This window comes from Porites lutea, chromosome 2 (genome assembly GCF_958299795.1).
Source record: "Porites lutea chromosome 2, jaPorLute2.1, whole genome shotgun sequence".
Lineage (NCBI taxonomy): Eukaryota > Metazoa > Cnidaria > Anthozoa > Scleractinia > Poritidae > Porites > Porites lutea.
The window spans coordinates 45,275,010-45,291,233 of NC_133202.1; the positions used below are offsets into that span (position 1 = coordinate 45,275,010).

Consider the following 16,224-nt stretch of genomic DNA (forward strand, 5'->3'; position numbering starts at 1 on the left):
TCCCCTCCTCTCTTTAGTGACACAGTCGTGGTCATCCATGCTAAAAAAAGGTCATTCCTTTTTCCTCTTTTGTACCCTGCGAGCAGTAGTTTCTCCAGGCCGGACGCTACGGGAGAGAAACCTTCGTAGCTTAGCGTTCGGCCTGGAGAAACCACTGCTCGCAGGGTAGCTCTTTTTTGAGATTAAAAGAAATAGTAAAAGAGAAGAGAAAAAAGAGAAACTTTTCGTCTCTTTCTCTTTCTTTTCTGTTTTGCTATCCAACTTTGCTTTTACAGCCACTCTCTCTTCTAAAGGAGAAAACGTCATTAACTAGTCGAAGCCATTTATGTCCTCTTGTTTTGGAAACTGAGATTTATCTTTGTTGACACACATTTCTTGGGTAACCACGAGTACACAGAACAACATTGTGAATTGCAAATTCTACATAGTTTGATGACGAGACCTGAAAAAGGTCATTGTTTAATTTTCTTTTCTTGTCAATCAATCCCGGACAATAGCATGCATTTTTGCTTCGCACAATTTAATAACAAAACACACAGTACTCTTAGTTAACAACAGTTATGGAAATTTGTCTATCTTCTGAAAGTGCTCAACTATGCTTTCAATATCAACACATTTGACCTCGGCGCGGGGGTCATAAGAAATCGGAACCATGAAAGAAACCTAAATATATCAACATTTTAGTCAGGCTATAACAATATTTCACGCAAACTCGTTTTAGATTTTCACCGAAAGCGAAAAAATATTTTTACCGAGCCGGAAATCGTAAAACAACAAAAGAAATGCAAAACATACATCAATCATCTTTCTATAGATACGAAGGAATGCTGAAGCCATTCTATGACCTTAAAAATACAGATCAACTGAAAATGACCATACAGACGGGGAATAAAATAAACTCTTGTCTCTAACCATATTTGGGGAATGTAGCTTTAAATATTTAATTGGTCTTCGTTAAAGTACAATATCTCTGCGTTCAGCCGGAACGGAAATGGGTCGGAATGGAACAATTTCTCATCGTCTCGATTACCAAATTTGGTTAAGGCCACTGGGTGTTAACCAATAGGAGAGCGTTATTTGTGGAAAGGGAAGTGGGTCTTATCGGCACGGCCCACTGAGTTGAAAAACAGGCTTATAATCCAGCAGTCTCCATACTTTCAGTTGTTTTCTTCCTTCTTTTTTGGCGAGTTAAACGTTTTTGAACTTTGCCTTTTCAACATGGCAGACTCTCATCTTTCACAAGACGAAGTAGCAGAAATTCGAGAGTCGTTTAGTCAGGTAAACATCCTCTTTCAAGAGGATTTGACTTTCAGCTGAAACTTTCGCTTGCTCATTTTATAACAATTACCTTAATGTAGCTAAGTTCTAATTTACTTCCTTGATGACATGTTGTTTGCAACTTTCCATAGAACGATCTTAAGTCCAAACAAAACGAAATGATTTTACCCTTTGCGTAGTCGCGGAATAATCTGAATTTTACTGCGCTCGTGTCTCTGCGCGTCTGGCAAGTAAGCAAAAGCTTAATGCTGTGCAATTCTACAGATACAGCTGCTATAAATTTGTAACTTCGTTCACTCTGCTTTATCTACAGTTTGACTTGGACAGCAATGGCCACATAACTTGCCAAGAGATTGGATCGGTTATGAAAGCTTTAGGAGAAGACATACCTGGCTATAAATTACGTGAAATTATAAAAGAGATCGACAAAAATGAGAACGGAACTGTTGAGTTCAATGAGTTCTTGGAGGTGAGTTCTAAAAAAGCGCCAAAATTTTCAGCAGAGGGAGAAATGAAAACGCTTGTGTCTTACTAATTAACAGGGTTAAGATCTTAATTATCGCAGAGTTAATGTGGCGAGGCGTTGTAGAACAACTTATTGCCAAATGAAATGTAGCTGAAATAATTAGCATACTTAAATAAGTAATGTTTCTTTTATATCTCTGGGATTTAGCAGATAATTAACTCATTTAGCCCGTTTAGTAAATTGCATTCTTTTCACAGGTTAAATAGTGTTCTAATAGTAAGGTTGCTTGCTTTTAATAACATGCCTTAATTAATAGTCCAAGACTTTCTGCAAGAAATTTTAAAAGCTTCTTTAATAATCTACCTTTGTTGTTGTTTTTTTTTTAAGATGAATAAAATTCCTAAGCATTAAGGCCATAAATCCAAAATAAAGACATGGTAAAAACTATGAAATTATGTCCCTGGTCGCTCTATAAAGATACATTTTGTATGAAACATGTCCACATTACCGGCTACTAAACAGTTTGAACCCTTTTAATTTAAAGGCCCCTTAATATCAACATACAGATCTCATATTGTGTGGTTCCAGAAAATATCTATACCCCACCACAGAGGGAATTTCACCCCCCCCCCACCTCCCTGGTTTTCCATATTGCAAGGAACAGATGACCCCCCCCCCCCCACCACCACCCCTCCGGAACTTCCACAAAGTAAGACAAATACCCCCCAACCCCTCTGGAAAAGTTTATTTTCATGAAAAAAGATTATCAAAGTAAAGAACGACGCTGTTTGCGGTTACATAATGGTTTTCATTTGATTTTATCGCGCGGTCTTGAATTAGAACACAGTAAACTACTTACAAAGCAACCTAAACTACAAAATTTTAATATTGCTTGTCCCTTTAAATGAAAGAGATAATTAAAGTTGTATCTGTCAGTTTTGATGTGCAAGGTGGGTAGCCGTCTCCATGCGCAGGTACGGCTGTGATGTTGATGGAATTAATGTGCTATTTCAGTGTGAATATAATCGCAAACACGTTAACTTTTAACCACAAAATTAAGAAAAAAGAAAAGGCCTCTAGATTCTCAAATGGTTACATTGTATACCGTCTGCTTCTTGAAGCAAAACTTTCACTGTTGTACTGTTTTTCGATTGACTGACATGACGCGGAGATCAAAGAAATGTAGCTAGTCACCAGTGCACCACACCTGTCACTCGTTTATGTCTCTAAGGAGACTGGTAACAAGTAATAGTGGCCAATATTACGCACGTGACAAGTCAAGTTTTTGTCGGCCTAACAAGGGCCTAATTCCTTTGGACTCACATACAAAACGCTTTTGCAAGAAAGAAAACCTGGTTTAGATGAAAAAACAATCATAATTGATATAGTTAAACTTATAATGTTAATATGCGTCCTCTTTGTGCAAAACCCCTGCTGAAGTACAAACGTTTTCTAACCATCCGAAAGTAACGGCTACCTGAAAGTAACGGCCCCTTTGGCCTGCTAAATCCGAAAATAAAGGGGGCCATTATTATCAGAATTCTACTGTACCCTGTGTGTAAGCTCTCCTAAGGGAACATAATGTCATTGCCTGATTAAAAATCAGCCAATCAGTATTTCGCACCCCATTGTGAGATGTAGATATTCACATTTATGAGACGCAAGTGCAAGCTCTCCTTCTCCTTTTGCCTCTCCCACTCCTGTACCCCTTGGGAACCTCAGGAGAGCTTGCTTGCGGGCTATTCACTCAGCCATGTGCTTATGCCTACTCAAATTTTCCAAAATGCCCTTTGCATTTTTTTATTGGCACAAGCAAACATCTTTGCAATCTTCACAGTGTCTAGTGTGTCCTTAATCGATTCATGACAATGCATCAGTAGGCATTTGTTCAGGCAGTCCTGCCTCATGGGGCTTCTTAGGTAGTTCTTTAGAATTGTTATGCTGCGCCAGTGATATTTTCAACACCAAAAATGCGGAGGGGCTCTGCTCCCCCAAATTGCAACAGCCCAAACTTCTGGACTAGTAAATCTTGTCTCCTCTTGTCAAACTGGTTTCCAACTGCGAGCATCTATGTATTGATAATGATAAACTGATGGTCATAATTGAGCTCGTTGTAGCATGCGCATAGCTATTAGGCCTGGGTTCGAAACTTTATCTTAGCAACATGCAGCGCATGCTCAGGAAAGTTCTTGCTTGATTCATGCAGAGTCTTTCTTGAGTACATCAAAATCTAGCAAATGTGTGCTGCTGTCAGGTTGCTAACTACATTGTGCATTTTTATTCCTCCAGATTTATAAACAAAACAGCAAAAAGTTCTCTGCAGGGTCAGAGTTTAAAAAGCTAATAAAGAAAAGGGACCAACTTGAGAGTTCAGGAGGGACTTCTGAAAGTTCGGCAGAAGGCACAAAGCATTCTTATTCTGAGGCAGAGAGAGTTGCTTTTGTTGACTGGATAAATACTGCACTCAAAGATGACAAGGAGGCACAGGCTTACCTACCCATTAACCCAGCAACGTCAGATGTGTTTGAAAAGATGAAGGATGGTATCATTTTATGGTGAGCCTATTTTACTAAATAAAAACAAAACAGCAGTTGTTAAAACTGTTTCTTGACCTCACTATTGCATAACTTAGGTTGAAAAAATAATATTATTACATGGTTATTATTTTGTGCTGGTCTGAGTAATTTGGATACTAGTAAATAAACCAGATTCTCCTATTTGAGAGGATTAAATGATGTGCTTGTCTATTAAACGTAAGTTAAATCATCTATACCATAAGATCTCTTGTTCTCGCAGTGGAGCTTTCAGCACCAGGCTAAGTCTCCTGGAGATAACATAGTTAAAATTTGTCTTTTAATGGGAAATGACATGTCAGTGCATTTAATACCTTTATAGACCTTTCGAAAAAGGCTATGTTTTCTAGAGTTGCTGGAAATTGCTCTATATGAAATACAAAATTGTAAGTTTCTTTCTCAGTCAACAAAATCCAATCCTCCTTTGTCAAGAGCTGCAATATTGTCCTTATATTTAAAGTGCTGGAATACATTTTTGAGTAAGTTTTGTTTTGGAACATGCTGTCGTTTTTTTAGAGTGGAATCAAGTAAATGTTTTCATTTTTTGGCCTCTGAGCTTTAATATCCCTTTTTCGGTCCTTGTCTTTTTAGTAAAATGATCAACTTGTCGGTACCTGACACTGTGGATGAACGTGCTATCAACAAACCTCAGTCGGGAAAGTCTCTGAGCATCTATAAGATCCACGAAAACATGACATTGGCCCTGAATTCTGCTCGCTCTATTGGTTGTAACATTGTTAATATTGGAGCAGAGGATCTTGAGAAGGGAAAGCCTCATCTGGTATTAGGTGTCCTTTGGCAGATCATTAGAGTAAGTTCATTTCCTGGCACTCATCATAAGAAACATGCGTTTGGACACCTGCTAATCACCATTTCTGTGAAATGTACAGTAAAGTGATTACAATAATATTACTTTTTACAATCAGCACTTCTCTGTCTAAGACAGACACAGTTGGAGCTGATAGTAGTTTCTATTATTGATAGATGATTGTATTACAGATAGGGTTTTCCAGAAGCTCAGGGAACCAGTAAAAATTGCTGCCAAGTTATCACAGAAGCACTGGTCGCTCACAGAAAATATTTGTTTTTGAATGAAGTTGTATTTGTTTTTCATCAGTTCATGTCAGTTAAAAGAAATACTTGATATACCATATTTTTTGGTTAAAATGCCCAGTCAGTTATAAGACGCACCCCAAACAGTTTGAACATGATTTTATCAAGTTAACAAACTGAAAATTAAGCCAAAATACGTGGGTTAATGACACAACCGTGATTTTTGTTGCAGTTCACTTTACTTAAAGTAAGACATAAAAACAAAGATGCTTGTTCTGGTCCCTAAATAATTTTAGATACATTTACCACCCTTCACCATTCTGAATATACTCTTTAATATTGTTTTAGATTGGCTTGTTTGCCAACATCACACTGACAAATGTACCTGGACTGGCCCGTCTCTTGAGGGAGGGAGAGACAATTAATGACCTCATGGCTCTTTCTCCTGAAGAAATTCTGCTGCGTTGGTTTAATTACCATTTGGAACAAGCCGGGCACCATCGCCGTGTGCATAATTTCAGTGATGACATTAAGGTAATCTACATTGATAAACATAGAACTTTTCTTTGGCATTTATTAAGTACTGTGTTGCCTGAAAATTTGATGTCTGCGGATAAATCTGTTGTAAGAGGTATACTAGCAAAATTGTTTGATGAGATTCAGAATTCAGAGGAAACTCTAACCTTCTCTAGGAACGTGCAGTGAACAAAGAAATGGAAGAGTGATTTTTGGTTGTTTGTTTTAAGAAAATAATGTGGCTAACGATCTAATGCCAAATTCTCCTTTTGATTCCCAAGCCTATATTTTAAAGGCAAAGAATTTAGCAGTCGAAAACAAATCATTTCTAAAGGGCATCCCCTCTTTATATAATGTCACCTAGTTTCAACTATTTTCTCAGGTAAAATGTGTTGTTGGCCCTGATTTGTAATTAACTTGTTTTCTATGATTTATTTGACCAGTGATCAATGTTAAATGAAGATCTGTTTTTTTTCTTCAGGATTCTGAATGTTACTCCATTCTTCTTAGTCGTATTACTCCTGCTGAAATGTACGTGGATAACCATCCAATGCGCGTAAGTATAAACATACACCTTGAGGGTGTAATTGAGCTGGGGGATTGCAGAAAAGTAATCGAGAGATTTAAAGAAAGAAGTATCTAACAAAATGTGCTCCCCTGTTTCGTTATTCCTTGTCATTTAATGAGTTGCAAATTAATGTTCAGGGCATTGTTATCATACCTGATGGCTGAGACTTCAAAATGAATTGGTGAATAGAAATAATTTTTTTTTATCCAAACAGTGGCCAGCGTCTAAAGGCCTTTATTGTTAAACCAATCAGTAAACTAATTACCTTACCTGTAAATAAAATATGTATAGAGTACAGTGTGGAGAGAATTCATGCTCAGTGATTTTGTTACAAATAGTTATGGCGAGTCCTGGGACTCATCTTGTGAAAAATCATGGGTCCCAGTCCCGAACCATTGAGTCCCAGTTAAAAAACATGAGTCCCTAATCACACAGTTGATATAAAGACAGACAGCAAAACTCTTTATTACAGTTTACTGAAATAAAAATGTACTCCTTCTACTGTCCAGCTCAACAAAGTCTAAAAGAAATATATGCCGTTAAACAACAGCCATAAGAACAGCCACGGAAATCACACAAACTGGTTATGCTACAAAAACATGTTCAGGTCAATCAATCAATCTTTGCATCCTATGGGACACATACCACAAATTATTTTGCGTCTTTGGTGATTTTTATGCATCTGGGACGCAGGATGCAGAGGCAATAAAATCACTGCATATTGATAAGCGGGTTTTAAGGGTTAATATTTTTACAACAGCAACTCTATACAACAATGATTTGTGACTGCTTTGAATTTGTGTATTTGATGTGTAAAATCAGTGCCAATTCGTTTCTGTAAATGGCCTTAGTACAGTTTGCCCTCCTAAGGGTTTGTGATCTACACTCATCAATCAGAAAATGCTCTTGTCCTTGCTTTAGGAAAAAGATCTTAACAAGCGAGCAGAGAAAATGTTGCAGATGGCAGACAGGATCAACTGCAGAAAGTTTGTACGCCCTAAGGTATGATAGAAACATATTAAATTGGGGGAGGACCTTGAACTCTACTTATGAAGTATAAGCAAAGAACTACAGTTCTAATGCATCGGAAATTGATGATCACAAAATGATGCAACTTAAATGATAATCAGTTAATTCTAGACAAAAGGAGTTTCCATAAAAATCCTTAATGGCTCCAGTGCTAGAAGCCTTTTTCTGTATATTTTCTCATTAGACTAGAACTTCTAAATTGATTTCAAAATTCAAAATGGTTTTGTTGTCTGAGTGTTTTCTTTTTGCAGAGTGGTGTGAAATAAAAGCTTGTGCATAAGAATCAACTTTTATTTTCTAATAGCTTGGTATTTTTTAATGCAGCTACATGTATTTCCATCAACTTGGTGTTAAAACTAGATAGTGTGTTTGCCATCTTTGTTTAAAACCACATTATCAGCCTGTTCTTCCTACTCCCCTGGAAATTGACAATAATTATTAATAATTCTCCTCAGGATGTAGTGTCTGGAAACTCCAAGCTGAACATGGCATTTGTAGCCAACTTGTTTAACAGCTACCCTGGCTTGCCTCCAATGGATGCTGAGGAAGTGGATCTTGAAGAGGCACGTGAAGAGACCAGAGAAGAAAAAAGTGAGTTAACAAACTTAAAGTTGCAGACATTAGCGCTTCTTATGAATGTCTTTCATCTGCAAGCTGTTGATATACATTGTAGTTAACCAAAGGTACACAGTCTGTATTTTATGGGTCAAAATTAAATTCTGTGTAAAACTGTTTTTATATAGGTTGATTCTTTTCTTACTTTAATATTTGTGTGTCTTAGCCCTAGTTATTCATGAATGAGCACTTGCACCAAAAGCCTTCCTTTTTCTTAATTCTGCATTCATGCAGGCTACACCTTCAAAATGACCAGCTGATGACAAGCTTCTTTTTCAGCTTGCAAAATTTACCAGTAGCCAGCTGTTAGCTTCATGAGCATTGCTATTGCTTAAAGATGTCACAAACAAAATAAAGATCAAATAAATAAAAACATCTTGTCAACTTTTTCATGTTCATTTTTGATGCAGCTTTCCGTAACTGGATGAACAGTATTGGTGTTAATCCCTATGTCAACCACCTTTACAGGGATCTGTGCAGTGGACTGGTTCTGCTACAGGTACACATAGTAAATGCTATCTTAACTGTTAGTATCATCTTATTAATGTGGGTAAATGCAAATTGATGCAGGTAATCACAAAGAGTGCTATCTCACCATCAGTGTTGACAGCTTAACTACATGCAGCTGATATGTTTACCCCCCTCCCTCTATTTTTCTTCCCTTATTGTTTCATCCACCGTGTTGGGAGGCTTTGCCAAGGTCCAACCCCTCACCCTTTTACAAAAATTCATTTTTGACAGAAAAGGTTACCCTTATTGACTAATGGTCCCCCTTTCACATTCCTACACAGCATCCCTTTTTACTTCTGTAAATTATGTATCTTTTTTTAAATGTAAACAAGTAAATGGGGGTGCACTGGTGTGCTGGCTTATGTGACAATTTGTCATACTGTGCACCAAATTTCTCTCCCATGTAAAAATTCTAGTCGTGTGGTTAAAGAAAAACGAGATTTGAAACACTTTCAGTGTCTGTTGAGTTCGCCAAATTGTATGTAAAATTCATTTGTCTCCTTCCATGCATTTTCTAAATCCTGGATTTGAGTGAAAGCATCCTCAGAGACCCAGGGGCAGACTGTTGGGTCGGGAAAAGCAGTGGCAAAAGTTTTCAAGAACGGGCGAGAGAGACCCTGGGATGCTTCTCTTAATGAACCAGTTGCAGGGCTCAGTTGAATGCTTGTCTCTGATTAGGCACAAAAATATGGGCAAAAAATATTTTTGTGCCCAATCAGAGACTAGCTTCTTCTGTCACGCTGCTTTCGTGATCTTCTTATACATTTACCTGCAAACTCAACTGTTTATTATTATTATTATTACAGTTATTAGTATTAATTAATTATTATTTTATTATGGAGCCCTGGATGTTTATCAAGTAATGTATGTACTGTCATTAATTTCTAACATTTCTTTTTTTATAGCTTTATGATATTGTACAGCCAGGGGTTGTCAATTGGGATAAAGTTAACAGGCCTCCTTTTAAGCAAATGGGTGGAAAGATGAAGAAACTAGAGAACTGCAACTATGCAGTGGAGATAGGGAAAAAAGTGAAATTTTCATTGGTTGGGATCGGAGGCCAGGATATCCATGACTGCAATGAAACCTTGACCCTAGGTAAGAAAGAAATTTAATGTATTTAATGGACTGGCTAAATGAGCGTGCAGAGAAAGTAGTGTCCAATAGCCCGGGGCTAGTGGATTTTGCTATCGGGCTAGTGAACTGAATCTGTTTTTAACTTGCCCAACAGGCAAGTGATGTTGTTTGAGGAATTCGATTAACAGAAGAAGTGTGAAATCAATTCTGCTCGACAAAAAGCTTTTGGGGCTAGTTGAAATGACATCTGGGCTAGTAAATGCTAGCTTCAGCTTGTCCTAATGGCAAGCTGTAAAAATGATTTTCTTTGCACCCTGCTAAATGAGCGAACATTTGTGTATGATGCTAAGTAGTGGATAAAAATGTTTGATCTAGGTCAAACATCAAACACCATTTTAATGCGATGTCGAGAGAGGTGGCTAAACAATAAAACATGCTCTTTCAACTCCATGACTTAATAATGTCAAAAGCAGACACTTCAAAGAAACACCTCATTTAAAGAAGGTTTAACTCTTTGAAGAGCAATATTCAAAAGTATTGCTGATCAAAGCACTGTCCTGTTGGATCAAAACTCTAGTGCCAGTAAAGTGAATAAATGAAGTACAAGGAGTCTGTGTTGGCACTGTGTCTTATAACTATTCTAAATGAAGCAAAAAAGAACCAAAATCTGGAACCCCCTAATTAGGCAAAAAAGCGTTTGACCTTGGAAGTGGAATGATCTTTACCTTCTTAAAATGAAACCGGATGGTTACTGGTATATTTTTTCTTGCCGAAATGAGAAACTGTATTCAAGTGTCTTTCCAATATGCATGTTGTTAGGTTTTCTGTAAACCATTTTTATTTGATAAACGTGTTTACACATTACTCATCAGTGCTACTCATAGCATTTATGTCTCCAAGTAAAATCCATATCCCAGACTTCAGAAGGGGCAGTGACTTGTTTGGGTGTAACTCGTACAGATAAATATTTCAATTCTCTTTGCTATTACAGCTGTTGTATGGCAGCAAATGAGGTCATACACACTTGCCCTGCTTTCGAAGCTAAACAAAGATGGAAAAACTATGGAGGACAAGGACATTGTGGATTGGGTTAACGAGAAGGTGCTGTTATTTGTTATACAGTGGACCCCTCCTCTAAAACACACACCTTTAAGTACAGGTGTTATGTGTCTGTCTTAGGGAGATGTCCCTGTTAATTAGGGTTGATTGGGACTCGTTTTAGTCAACTAATACAGGAGTAAAGCTGAAAGGCAGGGGCCAACTTTAGGTCTAGGTTTCTAGTGAGGTGTCTGTCTTACAGAGAGTCAGCTAAAAGGAGTAAATGAAGGCCATGAAGTCCGTTTTAGCGAGGTGTCAGACTTATTGAGCTGTGCGTGAAGAAAGCGTTGACATTTTTCTCGTTCGCATGAAGTCTTCCTGCAATCCAGCACTGCTGGCCCCACAGGATTCATTGCAAAAACAATAAACAAAGTTCACAATGGAACCAAGCTTAGTATCGTTAAGAGCCCGGCCCTGATGAAATGCCACCCACGTTATCTTTACGCTCTACTTTTGATGGATAAAGCTTTGAGAATATACCGCCGTCATTATTGTAATAATTTTCCTCCCTTGTTTGTCTTGCAGTTAAAGAGTGCGAACAAATCCAGCAGCATTGCTTCATTTAAGGATCCAGCTATTTCCAGCAGTCAGGCGGTGTTGGATCTGGTTGATGCTATCAAGCCTGGTATAGTGGACTATAGCTTGGTCACTCCTGGGGAAACTGATGAGGTAAGGAATGAGCTCTATTCGTCACTCTAGAAACAAGGAGGGACTTGGAGCCGAAATTTGTGCCGCAGTTAGTTCTGGGATCGTTACTGGTGACATGCCGGTCAGCTATTGGCCAATTTGTTTCCCCTGTCCCTAGTAACAGTCCCAGAAGTCTTTGCGAAAGGTAATTCAGCCCAGTTTCCTCGATTCTAAAGTGCCGAACGCAGTTCACCGGTGTCACGAAGCTGTGTCACGAAATTTATTAAAATTTAAACAGTGGAAACTGCCACCATTTTCAGTGAAGACGTTGAAAGAAGGTATAAATAAGACGGCAAATACAAAAGGAGGCACCGATGGACGAACTTGGAGAAGTAACGGATTGCAATGGTGGTTTTCGTAAATCTTCCTAGTCAGTTTTTTCAAAGATCATTTTTGTTTTCTGTAAAGTTTGATCAGTAATGTTTGGGAGACCTATTTGTTTGACTCGAAACTTGATTTTGTCTTTCAAAAGTTTTATAGTGATTTAGGACGCGTAACTAACGTTATGAACAACATGAACTAGCCGTAGTCAGCCGTGAAACAACAGCCCCTGTAAAATTTTTTAGTACAAGATGCGGACAGATTTTAGTTAGGCTTCGAGTGAAATGGTAGTAGGAAAGCCATACTCTTATCTGGCAGATTTATCTAAGACAACGAAAGGTTAAATAATATATATATAAACTTGAATGTGAAAGAGATCTACTACGCACTTTCTCACATATCTTGCTGTTTAATACAAACGTTTCGCCCTTCGGGCTTCTTTAGTGTACAAGCTTAAAATCAAAACCTGGATACAAAATACACATTTTGAAATAGCTATCTATATACATTCAAGGTGAAAATAAAGTTACGTAATATGTTGAATAAAAGCAAGACATACACAATTGGTAAAAATAAAGATAAAACGATAAAAAATGAAAAATATAAGTAGGTGGTATAAGTTACGTCATTGCCGAAACACAACAGGTTCCCCAGTCGGGGCCTCTGAATCAAATCAAATGGGATAAACATAACATAATCCTAGAGGGCACACCTTAACAAAAAGTAATAAGGTACAAACTTAAGGGCTATGAATGGGAAACCCATAGAAAAATAACAGGATCCCCGAAAGGAGCCCCTGAGTGCATCGGCAATCACAGAACAATAAATTCTTAGATTTAGTCATATAATTAACTGTGATATTTTTCTTTTTTTTTTTTTTGAGGAAAAACACGAAAACGCCAAGTACGCACTGAGTGTGGCTCGAAAGATTGGAGCTACAATCTACGCCCTGCCTGATGACTTGGTTGAAGTCAAACCGAAGATGGTGTTGACAGTGTTTGCCTGTCTGATGGCCACGGCGCTCGCACTGGAATAAGAAAAGAAGTAGTTAGGAATTAAGAAGAAAATGTTTAGTCCAACTTTTGAAAACGTATTTGAGATTTTGAAATATACTAAAATATTCGAGCGAATGAAAAAGTAAAATACAGAGACCTACCGAACGGCGACGGCAACGTAACCGTAAAAAATAGAAACAAACGATAGGTTTAGACGGCAGGAGAATAGATAGACTCGATCCTTTCCCCCCTAGGTTCCAATGTATCGTCACAACTTTAAAAGAACTGAACGAGTTGAAATAATCATTTTTTTATGTTTTCGTTATCGTCAAGTCGTCGCGCTTTTGTAGCAGAAGTTCGTAATATAACGATTTGACTGCCTATTATTTGTTTGCTTTCTTGCGGTGAAGAAGTTTACCAGAGGACGAACAACGTGAACCCAGTTAAGCAGCCCGGTTATGCTATTAAACTTTTCCCAACAAAAAAGTGCGTAATGGGTCAAATAAATCGAAGAACTTGGCGGTTTGATTCCGATATTTGTGCTGGGCTCTCAACTGAGTACCAGGATTTGAGTACGCGCCATGATTGGCCTGTTAAAAGAGCCATTGTTCGATTGGCCAATCAGCGCGGCGTTGAGTTTATTCGGAGTCCAGAACTAGGATCTCGGCGCTGTTTCCCAGACGTTAATATCCAGCATCAAGACAGGAAGAGATACAATCGAGCCGTAGTTTAGCTAGTCCCTACGCTCACCAGTGGAATGCGCGTGGCTGCCGGTAAACCCGGCGCGACATCCTTTGGCGCTTGTGACGCTGTAACTTTCCTGGACCTTAACTGTTTCCACGTTTTTCAGTTTGAATCTTTAATACGTCAAAATATTTAAATATTAAGATCAGGAGATTTTTTGTCCTGAGAGTAACTGAAATCTTAAAATAAAGATTTGTTAAATGTGGTTGCACAGAGGGTTGCATACCCTCTCTCTATTGCAGCTATAAATTGACAAAATAACAGATTATACTAGGAATAAATATTAGGTACAACAAAGAAATGATCGGAAAAAATTCCGAGCCCCCAGCGGGAATCGAACCCACGACCTTCCAGATACCGATAGCACGCTCTAACCATTGAGTTATGGGCGACTCACATGGCGTACAGGTCGCGGGGTTTTAGATAGCCACAGGACTTCACATCTCGCGAGTGCGCTGGACTAAAGCAGAACAACACACTGACTTACTTGCATCACACAGGCACATTAAGAGAGTGTTATTTACACTTTGAAGCCAACCAACCTTCCAAGAGCGATGAAATTTTTTCCATGCGAACATTTCTTTATTGTACCTGACAAATTAGGCGATCACGGAATTAGAGAATAAAGCAGTATTCACTGCGGAATTGATGTCAGTAGTTTGAATTAACACAAATCAAAGTAGTAATGACTAAAATCCAAGAGGAATACTAACTAATAACCTCGTGTAAGAAAAGGGTGTGCTAAAATCGTTGTGATAAGTAATAAACATTTTTGTCAGTTACGTTAAGGTGGTAGTTCTTTTTGCCTGATTTTTCTCGCGCGCCGACTGGTTCATTTTTATTTTAAATGCGGCAAAACGTGTATTTTAAAAATGTTGAGAACTCGTTCATTTTCGCTTTCAAGTGAAGATGATGTTACATGGGACCATTTGAAATGACGACGTCTCCCGAGTCTGATCTCATATCCTCTCAATCCTCTTCGCTTTGGCGAGTAATTTTATATCCAGATCTCACTCTGTCTTACGCTGAAAAGTCCTTTCTCTTGGCCGTGGAAGATCTGGAAACGAGATTAAGGAGGGGTAGAATGGAAGCGGGCTCATTTTCCTTAAGAACCACTGGAAATCGAGCCTAAAGGTTTGAATAGTAGCGCTGAGTGTTACAGGCTCTGCAGTCTTAAAAAGTCCTCTAATTGTAGGAAGAGTCCTTGAAAAAGCCTTAATTCTATTTCTTCTTGAAACGTCCTTAAATTACTGTGCAAGTCCTTGAATTGTAAGCCATAGCACAGACAAGTTAGTGGTGAGGAGGAGGAGCCCGTAATCCAAATCTCCAGGTAGTTATTACGCATACGTCTCATGTATGTAGCCAGCATTCATTTGGACTTCCACTAAGAATGAATGGAATGCACAAAACGCATTTTGATCGCGCGCGTTTCGACATTTTACCCCACGTAATCTAATCATGCGTGTTTTGACCATCTGTTACGTGAAACTTACGCAAAGCACAGCACAACAAAAGCGTTTTGATGTTCGATCGTTGTCGCGCGCACCCCCTAACCTTTGGTTATTACTAGTAGGTTAGAATTAATTATCAATTTAAGACAAGTGAAATGAAAAATGTAGAGAATTTGGTGAAGCAAACAGTTCAAGCCTTAAATAAATCCCTGTTAGAATGGACTGGAATTGTGCATTTTTGTACAATCTGTGACTTACTATATTCCTCATAGGTGGTCATTCTTGAAAATCGAATGTAGTCCTTGAATAGTCCTTAAAAAATGGTTGCATTTTTTTGTATGAACCCTGGTGTTATATTTGTACCCAAATTCCTCCTGTTCTCTACTCTTAAAGAAATTCTTCATACAGAACAAAGCCATGTAAAAACCCCTTGCAACTAGGAGGGAAAGATAACGAAACAGTGCTGCAGAAGTCCATTGGCCAGTTTCTTGACAGTCCCGATAACTTTTCGGCCCCGAAATCAAACGTTTAAGCCAAAATCTACCGAATGAAGGCATGGGTCCTTGCCGTCCGAACCAGTCCATTTGTTTTTTTAAACGATAGTTTCGTCATGTTATCTGCAAAACTATTGAAACTTCCATCCTGAATGTAAACGACAACAGCTTCCAGGCCCAGTAACTATCAGGACATTCGAGAAACGGGCCCCTGATTCAAAATTGGCCTTTTTCATGTTCTAGTTTCAATACTGCTCCATTTTTGCATTAGGAACGAAAGATAGTGCTGTAATCGAGTAACAAGAAACGTTTTGTATTTCTGCGTCATTTTTTCAGTTTTTGGCAAGATGTTTTTACTTGAGCTTGGCCAGCTTCAAAGGACGTTTTCTTTGAAATCTCCAAGTGGACTGGGCTGAATGAATGTGCCGGTTAGTGACCCCCCAGGCATCCCCCCAAGAGGATTCGTGTATCCATTGTTGTTACGATCATTGTAAGAGACTTTTGTTGAAGTTTCGCTGAGGCACCCAGTCATTATTTCTATAGGAAACAATTGGCTTTATTTTCTAGAATTCCAGAGGAGGAATTTTTAGTTTCTATGCTACTCTTGTGCACATTAGCGCACCTTTTTTTTTCAGCCATTGATTATGAAAATTTAACGCCAAATTTGTCCGTAAAGACGTTTAAACGGCGCTTAGCAAAATCCTATAGCAAATCTGCACACTAAAACTCTATTAATGGCAAACGTGTTA

At 38.4% G+C, this 16,224-nt stretch overlaps 1 protein-coding gene across 1 annotated transcript; it reads left to right on the forward strand.

Moving 5' to 3' along the window:
* The first annotated feature begins 1,127 nt into the window (after nucleotides 1–1,127).
* LOC140928778 (plastin-3-like) lies at nucleotides 1,128–14,318 on the forward strand. The gene is made up of 13 exons (XM_073378562.1): nucleotides 1,128–1,278; nucleotides 1,592–1,747; nucleotides 4,034–4,299; nucleotides 4,909–5,128; nucleotides 5,719–5,904; nucleotides 6,368–6,442; nucleotides 7,376–7,456; nucleotides 7,939–8,074; nucleotides 8,509–8,597; nucleotides 9,514–9,706; nucleotides 10,677–10,786; nucleotides 11,309–11,452; nucleotides 12,675–14,318. Exons 1-13 carry the CDS (start codon nucleotides 1,219–1,221, stop codon nucleotides 12,825–12,827), a joined length of 1,869 nt encoding a protein of 622 aa, XP_073234663.1. The 5' UTR covers nucleotides 1,128–1,218; the 3' UTR covers nucleotides 12,828–14,318.
* The last annotated feature ends 1,906 nt before the right edge of the window (nucleotides 14,319–16,224 follow it).